The sequence below is a fragment of the Xiphophorus couchianus genome, chromosome 7, assembly GCF_001444195.1.
Source record: "Xiphophorus couchianus chromosome 7, X_couchianus-1.0, whole genome shotgun sequence".
NCBI classification, from domain to species: Eukaryota; Metazoa; Chordata; class Actinopteri; order Cyprinodontiformes; family Poeciliidae; genus Xiphophorus; species Xiphophorus couchianus.
Genome location: NC_040234.1, coordinates 14409287 through 14426053, shown reverse-complemented (window position 1 = coordinate 14426053; position 16767 = coordinate 14409287). Strand labels below are relative to the sequence as shown.

Below are 16767 nucleotides of genomic sequence, written 5' to 3'. Positions count from 1 at the left end.
GCAACAGTAAAAATAAAGGATCTTTGTCATTTACATTGCTTTGATATATTTATAATTTTGACTATATCAGGTCATATAATTATTCAAATCATAATAAATGATAATAAAGGAACCACAATACATACTCATTAATCGTTCTGTAATATTTATAGCTTTGAATGCACTTCCCTGAATAGCTATGGTTGTCTAATTGTCTGCATTGCTGCGAAACTGTTTCATAGATTTTGCGAAGTATTTCTGATGTTGACTTTGGCTGGCGTATCTGTAAAACTGCAAACGAGGAAATGAAACTGTTTTACAGTTACTTCTGCAATTGACAGGCTACTCTTCCCCCACATCCTGTCCTAATGGGTGAAACAGTTTGCCGCTTTTATATCTGACTTCAGTAGGCAGGATCATTTTTTCATAACATGCGGATTTATCAGTAGTATAAAAATATGTCTTATTCGCACATTATATATACCATTTAAATATTTTTTAGACAAATGCAAAAACCAGCTTGGAAGTTTTACAGGATCATGCAAAATGGTGAGTTTTACTAACACAATTTTCAACGCTACTTATGTTTGCGACAGAAAAATGTGTCAAACATGTTATTGATACTGTTTTTGTGTTAATTCTTAATTAATTAAAAGAGTAAGAAATTAACCTGTTCTTATCTTTTATTGCTAAGTATTTAGCCTTTTAGAGTGTTTGCTGTAGAACAAATGTAGTACATATAAACTGAGACATAAAGAATTTTCCACAGTTGAAATTTTAGGGCTTTTGGGGATCAACATTCAGTGGCTGGGTCATATCAAACAATAGTAAACGTACTTGGTTCAAAACAGGTTTATCAAGTCAAAGAAATGAACCACAAGTTATGAATTGTAGTCGATTTTAGTTTTTGTAAATATTTGATTTTGACTTAAATGTGTTAGTTCATAGCGATCGTGACCAAGGATGCTTACAGTTTTTACAGTGATTCTACTTATCTAACCTGAGATCATTTAAGCAGTAAAGAATGACTAAAAACCCCTGGGGTGTATTCACACTAGCTCTGTTTAGTCTGCTTTAATCAGACTCTAATTTGTTTGTCTAGAAAGTCCAATTCGTTTGGGGAGTGTGAATGCAAATTTGAATTTCAAAACGGTTTAAAAAAGCAAATTCTGAACCTTGGTCACGGTCCGGCTGAAGTGAATTCTGATGCAGTTGACAGGCAGTGTGAATGCAAGCGGATCGGAGACTGCGTCAAAAGCAGGAAATGAACTGCAGTGCAGGGCAATCTGGTCAATAAATATAATAAACATAGACTCTCTGATCTGCAGGTTAACGGGGATGTTGTGTCGGTTGCCATGGTAACAGGTCTGCGTGCCATCACAGAGAGTGAGAAAAAGCAGAATATAAACAGTTTAAAGTTGTTTTACACCTATTTATCAGCTTATTATTTATTTGCTATGGTGCACTCCTACAATTGTTAAACCTTTAATAAATGACAAAAACTGGGCTAATGACCTCTTTTGTTTAAATGTATATCATCAAATAGGATTACATATTTCATATGTTTCATATAGATATAAATATATGAGTCAATTTTAAAGGCGGGAATTATGTAATATTAAATATTGACCAATATAAAAGAGCAATTTGCTTAATACTCTCTTGCATCTTGACAGAAACCAAACTGTTTATAGATTTATATCAAGAGAGAATACATATTTTACATATGAAAACATCAGCAATTTCCTCAGCTTTAATTTAAGCCATATTTATATAAATCGATGAAGAAATAAGAGTACTACGATCATTTTTGTGACAGATTCTTACTCATCCCGCATTAGAACAGTCTGGTTTTGTGGACCTGATTCACAGCGTAGTAATGGCGCCTGCAGGAGCATCGCTAGCATTAGCGGCTAATGGGCAATATCCAAACTAGTAAAGCATATCAATGGAAAAATCCTACAACCCCTAAAATCTGACACTGCTCCATTTTGTTTATATTTTGTAAAGAAGAAAGTTGTGCTGGTCTTCTTCAGAGGTTTTGTGTCAATTCCTTCAGTAGTTCTTGGTGCAGCGCCACCACAGGCGACGGGGAGGAACAGGTATTTCAGTTAGTTTGGGTAGTTTCCAGTGTGAATGCGAACTACAGCAGCTGAGAATTAAACATATTTTGCAATTTTGGTCCACATATGTGCAGAGTCTAGCGGACTACCAGGTGTGAGAACACCCAAAGTCTAAAGAAGACATTATCAAAGTAGAACAGTAATTTTAGCCGAGTCTAATTTGTGAACTCTTTCACCTGCTGGTTCCATTCTGACCCTAAAATTATTGCTTATTATGTTCAAGTCTTGGTTCGTGAACACTGTGACAGCAAAGATTTTGCACAACAATTTAAATCCCATGTTTCTATTTAGTCAGTAGAGAATTTAAAAAAAACAATTTTCTTCAGGTTTTTTGAAAGGATAGAACCTGAAAAAACTCTCTTTCAGGTTCTCTTTCTATGGTTTTATTTGACCAATGATCCACAGTGCTGAAGGCTGTATAACTTATTTTGAGAGGCCCATTAAACAGGCTGTCTATATATATAGTGATAGTTTTAACAAATATGTAAAAATAAAAAAAAAACATTACACTTTGCACATTTAACATTCTTAACATGATATATAGCCATAGATATACGGATATAGTTATCATTTAGCTATCATGATGTGCATCCAACAGCATAATTCAACTTACTCGGTTTGTTTGGGAAGAAACGTGAAAAGTTGTTTGCTTTTTGCTAGTTCTGGCTGGTTTGCTGCAATGATTAACCCTATAACGCCAAACGTATCATATGTGATACATGAGTTTTTGAGACCTCCAAATGAGCAGTGTGACATTTTTTTCCCTAAAAAACCCGATGTATACAATTAGACACATGTAGTGCACTGATAATCCAACAGGGGGTAGTAACTTTCTCACCAGAGGCCTTTCCACTGATACTACAAGACTGCCATGGCAAAGGACTGGGACACATGCGTTTTCAGCAGGAAAACTTTGCCAATTTTACAAGGTTAAGGTAAGAAAAAAAAATTTGTTTTGGGGTGAACTATCAATAGGAACACTTACTGAGTTGATGCAATGTAAAATTACTTAGTATTTTATCATAATTTCTTTGTAAAACCGTGTTGAAAAGTGATGTATCAAATTTGATACAGTGGGTCAGTTAACTCGAAAAATCAGTCAATTGTCTTTTATTGTACTTCATGTATTTTACATGTATTTCAAGCAATGTACAGTCTTTTTTCATATAAACTAATGATATGTTTGCATGTTCATAATTTGGTACATTTATAGCTTAAAAATAGATATGCAACTTGCACCTTTTGCTTATTTTCATTGAAAACTGACCAATTCAAAGATAAAATAAACACTCTATTTTTTGTGCCTGTGGGTTTTCTTTAGATGGCAAAGACATACACTGTTGAAGATATTCTGAATATGATTATGGATGGGAATTCAAGTGACACTGAGCAGCTAGGGGAGGATGAGGATGAGGAATGGACTCCTGCAAGGCTTGAGGAACACCCAGATAGCGGCGATGATGACCACCTGAAGAATGTCACGCTGTTGACGAAATCATGGTGCCTTTCAAAGGAAAATCACATCTACGGTGCTACATGCCAGGAAAACCTCACAAGTGGGGGTTCAAGATGTGGGGACGTGGTGGGCAAAGTGGCTATCTATATGACTTTGATGTGTGCCAAAGGGGAGGAAATCTTGACCAAGAGAAATCTGATGTTGGTGCTACAGGAGATGTTGTCCTGAAAATGACCTCAACCCTTCCAGCAGGAAAGAATCACAAAGTTTTTGCTGACAATTTCTTTACGTCAGTTCCATTGGTAGAGCACTTGAAACAAAGAGGAATCTACTACATAGGCACAGACCGAATGAACAGGGTGAAGAATTGCCAACTGATGGATGAGAAAGAACTGAAGAAAAACGGCAGAGGGTCACTGGATTTCAGAGTAAACCAGGAAAACAACATCATTGTGAGATGGTATGACAACAAAGCTGTGAACCTGCTCTCTTCTTTTGTTGATGTTGAACCACTGGGCAGTGTGAAGCGTTGGGATTGAAAAGCCAAAACCCACATAATGGTTCCCAGACCGGCCATTGTTGACACTTACAACAGGTTCAAGGGAGGCATTGACCTTCTTGATATGCTTTCTGCACTGTACAAGTTCAGCTTCAGATCCCGAAGATGGTACATCTACATTTGGTGGCACACCATCACAGTGGCAGTAATCAATGCATGGATCTGCTACAGAAGAAACCTGGAGAAACTGCATCACACCTGCTCCTGCGAAGGTTTCAGGCCTCTGTTGCCACTGCCCTCACAAGTGCACGAAAGGTCAAAAAGTGTGGCAGACCTTTGTCCTCTCCGGAAGCAACGCCAACCCCTCCTAGGAGGAGGAAAACCACTGAGTTGCCCCCTGATGTGAGAAAGGATGGCCTCAATCATTTCCCAACATGGGAAACCCGACAAAGATGCAAGCACTGTGTGGGCCACTTTGCCCATGTGTTCTGTAAGAAATGCAGAGTGCATCTTTGTCTGAACAAGGACAGAAACTATCATAATGCAAAATAAAAAGGTTGTGAGCCACAATATGTCTAGAAAATAATTGAAATGTTATGTTCTCGAGACTGCCACCCTGCCAGTTCCATTGGTGGATTTGTTATTGCTGCATTGTTGTAGCACTTTTTATGTTTGGAATTAACAATTTATCTGAGTTATTTGTGTTTTATTATGTTTTTGTTTGTTCAAGAAAAAATAATCTTTGAGCATTGTGACCCGATGTATCAAATATGATACAAAATGAAACTCATATATGGAAAATGATATTTGAAAAAATTTTTTTTTGTTTGTTCAGAGGGACCAATAAAGGCTCCAGTTTCAAAGAATTGGAATTTTCTGTCAGTTATTTCATGGTGTGGGCTTTACAGGGTTAACAAACCACGGCGTGTTCCTCTTCTCAGCAGCAAAACTCCCGCACCCAACATAAATGACATTATGCTGACGTTCATGGTATGTTTATGGACGGCTCGGAAAGACACGTTACAACAGGCAACAGATTTAATAGCTGTAACTACCTCTGGACAGGATAATAGATTTTCCTGAGTGATCTTCAAATAATTTGTTTTCATTAGATACATATGAATCTTATCAATAACATTTAAATGTTAATGTATAATTTAGTTTAGGGTGGATCATCATTTTAATTGCAGACATTCTTCCCACGAATCTACTTATTTTTGACATTTTTATTAATTGCTGAAGTGGATCAATTTCTTAATTGTGTCCTAATTTATTGATATGTACCTGTGTAGTTTATTTCTCTCTACTACTAAAAAGAGTGGAAATAAATAAAAACTGGGAAGTTAATCACAACAGGAGTCCATCTCTTCAGTTTAACATATTGCATAAAGGTCTCATAACATCCTTTAATCCACCATCTAATTGACTTTGTTATTCATTTCAGATTGCAAAGTGTTGGATTTATCTGCTTCTCCTTGGTCTGTGCTGCCATCTGGAGATCCAGCCTGTCACCTGTAAACCTCGCTGGACAGCGCAGTTTCTCTGTGATGTGACAACCTCCAATTCCTCCGAGGTCCAATTTGACTGCAGTGACCGCGCCCTAGAATGGGTACCTAGTGGGATAACCAGTAATGTTACTGCTCTTGACTTATCAAACAATTACCTGAAGACCATTAAGGCTGATGCATTTTCCAACCTGATGAATCTGACTTGGCTCAATCTCAACTTGGCAAACATGTACAAGAAAGTGGTCTTTAAGGCAAGCCTTAGAAACCTAACAAAACTGCAAGATTTGAAAATGAGTGGCAATGGCCTCGAAGAAATTCCAAGCAATCTACCTGTCAGTGTGGAAATCCTTGACCTGAGCAGCAACAACATTACAAATATGAATCATACGAGCTTTGCCAGCTTACCAAACCTGACACAACTGTGGTTATCCAAGAACTGTTACTACTGGAATCCGTGTGGCAAACCTGTGAAAATCCAAAATAACAGTTTTACCCACATGACCAAATTGAAAAATCTGGATTTGTCTTATAACAACTTAAGTAATGTTCCCAAAGGACTACCCCAGTCTTTAGAAATACTTAATGTGAGTTGCAACAAAATACAGTACATATTTAGGGATGATTTTTCTGGCTTGAATAATTTAAAACTTCTTAAGATAGAAGGGAACTGCCCCAGATGTGAAAATGCGCCATTTCCCTGTGTGCCTTGCCCAAATGGTTCCCTTGGAATTGACCCCTATGCATTTGAAAATCTGTCTGAACTTGAGGAAATCAATATGGGGGGAAACTCCCTAGAGTATCTGAATCCATTGTGGTTTAAGAACCTGAGGAAGCTTAAACATCTTCTCCTTTCATTTAACTTTTTACTCAGAGAAATTACTGGAAAGGCTGAATTTCTGCGATACCTCCCAAGGCTTGAAGTGCTTGAATTTTCTTTCAACTATGCTTTAAAACTTTATTCTGAAACCATTAATCTTTCAACTGAGTTTTCGAATCTTCAGTCATTAAGGACCTTACATATGCAGGGTTTGGTCTTCCAGAATATTAAACCGGATACGCTCAAGCCTCTCTATGAAATTAGAAACCTATCTGCTTTGAATTTGGGGACTAACTTTATTATTCATGCTGATTCCACTGTCTTCAACAAATTTCATCCATTGAAAATGATTTATTTGGCAGAAAACAGGCTGTATCCCACTCCACAGAAACAGCTTTCAAATTCAGTAGAGAGATATGTTCAAAGGTCAGACATCTCTGTTTCTTCATATATTAAACTTCCTCCGAAAGACTTCAACTTTGAATTATCCCATGGCCTTATAAAGCAACAGTGCTTTAACGCTGGACGGGTTCTTGTCCTCAGTTCAAATAACTTGTTCTTTATTTCACAAAAGCAATTTGAAGGTTATGGAGATATTGCGTGTCTGAATCTATCTAGCAATGGATTCTCTGCTGCACCAAATGGCACAGAGTTCTCATTACTGCCTAATTTGACCTACTTGGACCTGTCCTTCAATAAGATTGATCTGGCTTATGACAATGCCTTCCAGGAACTGAAGAAACTCGAAGTGCTAGACCTCAGTTGGAATGACCACTATTTTAAATCTTTTGGAGTAACACATAATTTAAACTTCCTAAAAAATTTGCCTGTCCTGAGAGTGCTGAATATGAGTCATAACTCAATTTCTACTTTAACAACTAAACAGATGCACAGCAGATCTTTAGCAGAACTACAATTTACACATAACAAGCTAGGGACTCTTTGGAAAGTAGGTGATGACTCATATAAGACTCTTTTTACCAACCTCACTAATTTGACAGTTTTAGATATTTCGTGGAATGACATTGAAAAAATTCCTGATGATGTTTATGAAAAGCTCCCTCGCAACCTAACTGAACTACGAATAAGTAATAACAAAATGACAGACTTTTCATGGGACAGTCTGACTTATTTCCATCAGCTTAAAATTTTAGACTTAAGTTACAATTTGTTGTACAACATAGCAGGTATTAAAACAGTTAGTAGTTTCTCTTTGACTTTTCTTTATCTGACTCACAATCAGATATGTCACCTGGAAAGTTTCTTTTTCAAAGGCATGAAAAGCCTTGAGACTCTGAGCCTCAGCTCCAACAAGCTGGCTATCATCAATCAATCCACCTTCCAGCCCAAACCGGAGAATCTTAAGACTTTATTTTTACAGAAAAATCCATTTCAATGTACATGTGATTCTTTGGATTTCCTTGTATGGATTGGAAAACGACAAATAAGGATTCCTAGATTAACAACTGAGGTGAGATGTGCAATGCCATTAAAGGACAGGAACAAGCCCCTTATATACTTTGACATTGATCAATGTGTAAATGACGATATGGCATTCAAGATGTACGTTTTCACAACATTCTTCCTTATTTTCTTCATGTTTGTGGCAACAGTTGCTCACTTATTTTACTGGGATGCTTCTTATGTCTTGCACTATGTCCAGGCTAAACTGAAGGGATACAGAGCCTTGTCCTCACAGGAAAATATTTACGACATCTTTGTGACTTATGACACCAAAGATCCACGTGTCTCTGAGTGGGTAATGATGAATCTGCGGGTGAAATTGGAAGAGGAGGGCAATAAACTTCTTCCTTTGTGCTTGGAGGAGAGAGACTGGCCTCCAGGAGTCCCACTAGTGGATAACCTTACACAGAGTATCCAAAACAGTCGCAAAACCCTGTTTGTCTTGACGGAGGGCTACGTTAAGACTGGGGTGTTCAGACTGGCAATGTATATGGCCCACCAGAGACTGCTGGATGAAAATGAGGATGTGATTGTTCTGCTGATGCTCGAACCTGTCCTGCAACATTCTCACTTCTTGCGCCTCAGGAGGAGGCTTTGTGAGAAAAGTGTTGTGGAGTGGCCCAGGACTCCAGCTGCTGAGCCCTGGTTCTGGCAGAACTTGAGAAGTGTTGTAAAAGTGGATAATCAAATTATGTACAGCAAAACGTATAAAACGTTTTTCAGCAGCAAGTAGGGATAAAGATAATAATTCTTGAGAATAACCTACTAATTGTTTGAGCATTTTAAACATGTCATTATTTCGTATATGTCATTGCGACTGTGATTCTTAGTAACTTTGATCCTGCACTTTTGAAGAAATAAAATTGAGATAGTACTGTACATGACCATGTTTTCATGTGTAGGTTAAAGAGGGTGGCTGTCAAAGGCAATTAGTATTTTATATCAAGAAATAAACAAATACATAATCACTGACTGAGTTTACTTCACGTTGAACCTTACACAGAGCTAACCTTACAAAAGTGACCTAAAATTGTTTCTGTATATTTAGTTTTCCATTGTTTCTGTTCTGCAGGCTGTCATGACATGAAAACAATTTAAGATGTTACTGTAGCTCATCATACAGACCCACATATTTCACTTTAAGCTAAATATTTTTAATTTGTATAGGACCAATTCATAACACCTGTTATTGTAAGGCACTTTATAAATAAAAATAATCCTATTTACCAAACCATGCAGTCAAATTTGTTTCATTTTTGAAATTGGTCGTTTTCTGTTCTAGAATTGCATTAAGTCAAAAAAAAAACACGACACTACTACATTAAATATGCAACTTTCTTTTGTACATTTCTGTTCATAATGGTTATTAAAATGTCTTTTAAAGCCTTTATTCTGGTTGTTGAGCAGCTAATGGCACACTAATGGCAATACAAAGTAAAAAAAGAAAAAAGTATCGACTTAATTATAAAACTAATCAATTAAATGGATAAAATGATGCAACAGATTCAACTTAAATACAATAATTGTGACTCAACATGTTCGTCTTAGAGTATCAGACTGGGGTTAATAGGTTTGTCATCATCATGATTGTTTCAGGGTTGAGTTGCTATCTGATTAATGAGTTGTATTTTTAGGTCTGCATTGTGTAAGTTTTGCTCATGGTCTTTGGTTTGCAGCATAAGAAACCTGAAAGAGTACATTTGGACTTAATTTGATGTTTTTCTGTTATCTAATCAATATGCTAAAAAGACAGATCTTTGTCTATTGAACATGTCTATTTCAAATTATGTTTGACACATAAAATACAAATGTTTATTTAATTGCTTTTATATTTTTGGGACTGTGGAACTGTGGGTCTACAGTACGATGATAATAATCTCTAAATTGTATGCAACGTTTAAATCTTATGAGTAAACCAAAGAAAATATGAAACGATGGGAGACTTATAAGTTTATGCTGATTTAAATTTTGCCAGAAGATTTCAGAATATTTGATTGCAATTGTTTTAAATAAATTATAAATAAAATGTCATCATCAGTGTCCGTTTAAAATGTTTATTCACAGGCTGATCTTAAAATATTTAGGTTTATAGACTAAATACGTGCTTCGCGTTTTTACACAGCGTATGTCCTAGCTGCATTATCGCATTAGTCCACATGGGGTCACAAGTGGCAAAATTATAAAAACTTGTCATCCTACCCATAAATTCTTTTATTAGACTTCTTCGTGGTGTCTTTTGTCTTCTGTGTGAAGAAACATCTAGAATTACGACTACAATTTGCACAATTTTGTGACGTCTAGAGAAACTCACCGGACTTTTAATCACGTAATGAGACGCAGCTTGTGGTGCTAAATTAATGCTCTTTTTTTCCCGTCAAAAAAGGCACTGCTTCCTTATATGAGCTTATGTTACGATATGGATATGTTAGTCATTTGTTTCAAATCATCCTAAATAATATAAATAATTTTAAACCAAAAAATATGGTTGGTTGACAAACGCAGCGTAGGCGTGACGTCACAGGTCATTAACATACTGGGCAGTATTTATTGAATGAAGGCGCTGTCCATCCTCACTCTGTTCCTGTGACTTTGAGGATTTTTTTCGGTGTATCTACTGTGCCTACACGTTTGGTAAGTGACTTTTTTTTGTTGTGCTTCTGTGTGTAGAATTTTCTTTTTTAAAATCGTCTTTCAATTTTTGAAAAAGAACTTGGTCCTTAATTAGTTGGTTTTTAAAAAAATATAATTCTGTCTGGTATTGTGACTGAAGCCATGTCAAATGAGTAGTCTCTTAAGTCAGGTGTGTTGAGCTGTAAGATTGTCAAACTTTGGTTGTTATCCAGGGTGCAGCTTTATTTGGTGTTCTGATTTAATTACTAAAACAATGACTGTTCTGTTTAGTGCTGTTGCAATCATGTCTGACAAACCCGACATCACTGAGGTTACAACCTTTGACAAAACCAAGCTGAAGAAGACCGAGACGCAAGAAAAGAACACGCTGCCAACTAAAGAGAGTAAGTTCTACTCAAAGTAACTTAATGCATGCATCTTAGTTCTGAGGTTAACTTTAATTCTTTACTCTGTTCCAGCCATTGATCAGGAGAAGTCAGAGTCATCATGAAGACCAGCCTCCCATGTCTTGCACGTTCCACAAGCGTTGCTGACTTGAACCACTTCACAGATGCATTTTGTCTTCCTGCACTTGCTAATCCGTAGCAATGTCTACAAATTCCACCAGATGTAAAGAAAGTGGCTTCTCTTTAGCAAGGGATCAGCCCCTTGAATCCCTGCTGTGGAATGATTGCATGATGGACTTGCATTTCATGATCATTGTTGGCTTTGATTGGCCAATTCTGAATGCTCACTAAGCAAAGTGTGTCTTGTAAACCTTTGTATGCACAAGTTTCAATATGTAAAATAAAACAAACTTGAATAAATGGTGTACAGGCTTGTTTGCATGGCAATGTCCCAAACTGGATTTCAATGAAAATCCAGATGTGTAAACTTTCTACAGGCTGTCAATTTTGCAGTATTTACTGATATGTTCAACTTGAAGCATGAGGAATCTGCTGCTACTAAAGGTCACATTAAACATTTTGGGTTTTTTCCAAAAGCCAAACCTGACTGCTCAGTGGGTAGGGTTGAAAATGGTCTGCAATACTGTGTGGAACGGTAAAGTTAACTAACTGCAGCAGTGAAAAATGAACTTAATTTCTATGGTGAGGTTCCTTTTATAACAAGCCTTGTGACCTTCTCAAATTCAAACCACCAACTGGCTTGACCATCACTGGAAACCTAAAATTTACTCTGAATTTTTCACTATGCATTTAAGTGAAAATTGCTCTAGGGTTAAATGAAACTGTAGGCATGTAACTAAAGTTGCTCTTAGGTTCTTAACTGGCATTCATCAGATCTATCACTGAAGGCTGTGAAAACACTACGTCTCATTTTCCATACTGAATCAATACATAGGGAGATTACATCATGCTCTTTGTGTCTTCACTAACAGCTGTGAAAGAATATGCTCTAAGAAAATGGAACATAGGTCATTTTTAGTCTGGGAAAATAACATTTATCTGTAAAACTGGAACAATGTATAGTTAACACAAGAACATCTTGCTGTTTAAGTGTAGTTTGGTCAGACAATTGTACCTCTATCCAACAATTTAATTTGTTGATCAATAACTTCATTTGTACACAAGTCAGTCATCCTGTTTATGCCAATGTTGCATGTGTGACGCTGCATCCAATAATCATGTGTGAACCTGCTAACACCAATGCAACGAAATGCAAATGACTGAAACAACACGATGCGTTGATTGAGATGAAATTGGCAGTGTGCGCCAAGATTTCATCTGCTGTCATTCTAACAAGCACACTGTGCAGCTTCTGTAACAGAATGAACCTCAACACAAAGAACACTGATGCTTCTATGGCTGCATATGGGTTCTTACAGTACATAATGTGCTTCGAGAAAAGGATCCCAGTGGTACCACTCAAATGGCCCTTATAATGTAGATAACTGAGTGGCTAGAATAATCTGTAAAAGAGTTAAGAGGTTATGTTTTATAGGCAGCTCCTCAACTTTGAAACATTCAAAAATTATGTGTTAATACAATCTTAAACTTAAAAGGTGGCATTTTGAAATAAAAGTGATGGTTCAAGTTACATGTTACTGTGCTTTATCAAGTACCTGCTTATGTATTCTGTAGCTTGCAGGCTTTGTGAATGTGTCTGTGCTTTTTTCAAAGGCCATGCTGCCAGTGCTAAACAGAGGCTACAGTTGACTATTTCATGGGAGGAAGTGATGTTACAGCAGAACTGAACAACTGACAGAACTTATCTTTGAGTCTGTGCTGATTTCTGATCTTTGGATTGATTTTGTTTTATAACCCCCCCTCGAGATCACATTAGTTCTTGAAATACTAGGACAATTGCATCAAAAAACATCTTTAAGGCACTTCTTTTGAGTTTAGTAAAAATTAGATATGCCCATGGAAAAAATAAGTCTTCAAATTCCTTGATTTTGATTTTAAATAAGAAACAAGAAAGTAAATCAGAAACAAGGCAGAACAACTTGGCATGTTTATTTCTACATTATGTCAAAGCAATAAGTAACTAAATCAACTTGATAAACACTCTGACTAAACTTTCTGACAAGGAAACAAGGCTCACAATTTATAATACACATGAATCAAAATATAGACACTAATAAAATCTAGCCATAGTTGCGGTGCAGAATCCTTTGCTAAATAAAGTTGGAAGTTCACACACATTTCACTGATATTTTGTTCCATTAACTGTGTGACTTGGGTCAAAGGCTTTGAGTTTTCTTCCATTAAGTTAGGTCAGGAAGTGAGAGGAGGGAGTGAGAAGTGAGCTGTTATTGGTGTGCATCTTTGTGTGGTTTAAAGGTGGGGTGTAATTATAGAGCAAGCATGCATGAGAGAAAAGGAGACTTTGACAGCAACTTAGTTTGTGAGAAGTTCTGCCAAGAAACAGATTAAAATGTATTTGATTTTTTTGAAAATCATTTGTATCTGTCTGTACGTTAGACAACACTAACATTTTGACTGTTTGCCGTCAAACATCTGTTTTTCTGAAGAAAGCTGCAGAGTGGCAGATAATTCACTGACATTTATATGGACAAAGTAGGCCACAATTGCAGACAATAAAGATTTTTCTTACCCTAACTTTTCACATGTCATACTGAGCAACTAGTGCCACTGATTGTTAAAACAGCTTGATTGTGAATTTGTGGGAGCTCAGAAGTTTCATAGGTACGCAACAGGATGTGGTTAAAGAGCTGCAGAGTCACGCTGTTCATGCAAAACTCTTCAGTTTAATTAAGCACACAGAAAAAGACAAAAGTTCTAGACTGAAGGTCAGTTTTAGAATCTGTAGATCTGGTTCTTCATTATTTTAATTCTACTTCTGAGTTTTTAAAGAGGTTAGAAGGTGAAAAGTATCACATCTTAAACTATACTATTTTTATTCAAAATGTATTTATCGTTTGGAACAATGCTGTGACATATTCAATTAGGTTATAAGATAATAAAACCCTCATTCCAAAATCTGTGACTTTATATATATCATTCATTTGAGATTGTATCTTCATTTAGTTTGCTTGCACAATGCCTGTATTCTCCCCGCTAGGAATTCTTCACTGGGATATACAAACTGAATGGTGATAAATCATCTGACTTCAACACATAAATCTGTTAGGTAATTCAGGTTTCATACTTAAAGCAGACTGAGGAATTTGATTACCTAACTTTCCTGCTTTAGTTCTGATCATAAGCACAAGTCTCCACTTGGTATAGCAAGTATTGCCAAAGTGCAGTTATTTAAAATTGTGCAAAGAAACTCTCTGGATTCAAAAATGTCTGTCTGCTTGTTCTGAATTTAGCTGAAGTTCTAATTTGTCAACATTTATTGTCCTGTGCATCGATGTGGACAATTGTGTGAGAATTGCATGTGTGAATATGTGTACAGCTTAAAGTGGGTCAGCGTATGCCATGAAGACAAAGTAATATAGTTATATAGTTTATGAACTTCTACTATTTGTGACAGTTTCCCTATTCCCCAGTTGGGCTTTTCCCGCATGCTGCTCACTTATAACACAAAAGCCTCACTGACTTCTTCATGCAGCATTATGTGACAAACAACCATTTGTTTATGTGCATAAACAAATGTATCTATGCAACCTTCTGATCTGAAACTACAGTGTAAAATGTCAAGTCTGGGTATTTATTACCCAGCTGTAGAGCGTAACTGGAAATTAAATCTTTCATTTACGGGCGACAACAGAGCTCTCTAATAACAGTACAGACATCATTTACACCTGTGCAAAGTAAAAGCAATACCAGCATGTCCTATCCTGTTCGGCATGCACTGAGGTGAGGTAGGGTCTCTTCTTAGGGGACATGGCTGTGTAATTACACCCCATACAAACTTATTTAATAGCGAGGGAATAATGGGCAGCTTTAAACTCTGACCTTTAAAGCGCAGTGAAAACAGAACCTCTTTCAACATCAAACAAGAAACTAAAGCCTCACTGTAAACCTATCCAGTCCTGTCAGAAGTCTTTATTATTACTGAGGCACTTGCACTGAACTGTGGATTCAAAATAAAACCTTCCACGAAACTAAAGATGCTTGAAATTACATCTTGTGTTCAACATCAAGAAAATACACAAAGCAAATCTGACAAGTTTGTAATGTTCCAGTTCTTAAGGTAACTCCAAATCCTGCAGTTGTTTTCAGTGAGATTTAGACTTGGTCATTCTAAAACGTGAATGAATTTTGATCTAAACCATTCCATTGTAGCTCTGGCTGTACAGTTAGCATCATTACTGAAAGCCAGGTTAATGACTGCTCTCGTATCAAATCTTTACAGGTTTTCTTCCAGTACTGCCCTGTATTTAGCTCACTTCACCTTCACATTTACTCTTAACTTGCAGGTCTTTGCTGAAGAAAGGTATCCACTGTAGGGGTGGCAGTGGCTCAGGAGGAGCATTCTTGTTGTTTCAAACCGCCATTTCTGTCTAGGACACAGAAAGTTGTGTCCTTACACAAGGACAGTTGTGTCCTTGTACAAGGACACAACTTTGTAGTTGTGTCCTTGCGCAAGACATTTCACCATCCTTGCCTGCTGGTGTTGATCATGGGGCCCGATGATACCAAATGGAGGCCGCTTTTCTTTCAGTCTGCCCCAGGAAAGTTGTATCTACAATGTAGCTTATCGCCAGTGTGGATTAATTTGTGGATGAATGATTGTAGAGTAAAACAGTTTGAAATCTTTGGATGAGATAAAACACTGTATAAATGCAGGTCATTTACCATTATATTTCTACATAAAAGTACTAAATTTTAATAAAGTTTATTTTTATTTCCTTCTTGTCTTCAATGAAGCTCACAACTGAATATAAATAGATGCGCCACTTTTGAGAACTACTTAAGATTTTTCTATCAACTTACATTAATGCACTGCAGTTTGTTGGTGTAACACTTAAAATTCAAATATAGCACAAAAAGTCAAAAAGTTAAATTACCTTTTGATGTCCCTAACACCTTCCTTGCTTGCTGGAAGTAGTAATGAGTTGCACCTCGACCTTCTTTAGTTGCCTGGCATTTCCCTATCCACCCCACAGACTTGGTAGAACTGCACCTACATTATTAATATGAATAAAATGTGAACACCCTGGGGTTGAACAAAGAGGTTAATCTCCTCACAGTCTGAAAAAGAAGTGTCTGTAAATGAAGGCCTGAGTACCATGAGGACCGTCTGTGTATTTGATTCGGCCTCATTCAGAACCAAAGCACATTGTGCGTTCTGTAAACTATTAACATTCATAGAATGATATTCCATCCGGAGGTCAACTAATCTGTGTGGAAACTAGAAGAGGTTGGCTCATTTAGACTATAAAGAGGATTTGATGGTTTGACATTATGGAAGAAATAAATCAAGCAACGATGCACACAGAATGTCATGCAGGGGTCAGTATAGTTGCCTCACAGCGAGAAGGTAGTGGTTAAATCAGGACTGGAGACTATGTGCAGTTTGTATGTCCTTGCTTTGCATGTTAGGTGTATACAAAAAGTGCTAGGTTATTTCTCTAATCAAGTGCTTGGCTTATGCTGTTGGAACAAATATTGGTAATTTTAATACAACATTGGGTCAAAATCGTTAGCCAGTTACAGAGCGGACTGAGAGGTGCCACCAAGGAACTCATCAGATCCCAATGAACCTCTTCTATTTGATAAAACAAGAAATGCTAAGATGGTGAAACAATGCTGTATGACAGCTGTTTACAGTGTTGTATGCTGAATGTGAATTTTGTTATCAAAATGTAGTGTTTTTCAGTTAAACTTAGTCTCAAAAGACATGTAGTTGTTTAATTGTTTTACAATACTGGGAAT

The 16767-nt window shown here is 36.8% G+C and overlaps 2 protein-coding genes across 2 annotated transcripts; both read left to right on the top strand.

Annotated features, from left to right (window-relative positions):
• The first annotated feature begins 69 nt into the window (after positions 1 to 69).
• Positions 70 to 9080, top strand: tlr8a (toll-like receptor 8a). The gene is made up of 2 exons (XM_028022888.1): positions 70 to 528; positions 5502 to 9080. Exons 1-2 carry the CDS (start codon positions 526 to 528, stop codon positions 8577 to 8579), a joined length of 3081 nt encoding a protein of 1026 aa, XP_027878689.1. The 5' UTR covers positions 70 to 525; the 3' UTR covers positions 8580 to 9080.
• A 1242-nt stretch (positions 9081 to 10322) lies between these two features.
• Positions 10323 to 11290, top strand: tmsb4x (thymosin beta 4 X-linked). Its single transcript, XM_028022889.1, has 3 exons — positions 10323 to 10477; positions 10748 to 10860; positions 10936 to 11290. Exons 2-3 carry the CDS (start codon positions 10761 to 10763, stop codon positions 10965 to 10967), a joined length of 132 nt encoding a protein of 43 aa, XP_027878690.1. The 5' UTR covers positions 10323 to 10477; positions 10748 to 10760; the 3' UTR covers positions 10968 to 11290.
• The last annotated feature ends 5477 nt before the right edge of the window (positions 11291 to 16767 follow it).

Excerpts from the sequence above, each read along its gene's own strand:
- tmsb4x (XM_028022889.1), top strand. The coding sequence starts at position 10,761 with ATGTCTGACAAACCCGACATCACTGAGGTTACAACCTTTGACAAAACC. Across the intron at positions 10,861-10,935 it reads CACGCTGCCAACTAAAGAGA|CCATTGATCAGGAGAAGTCA; the intron begins GTAAGTTCTACT and ends ACTCTGTTCCAG.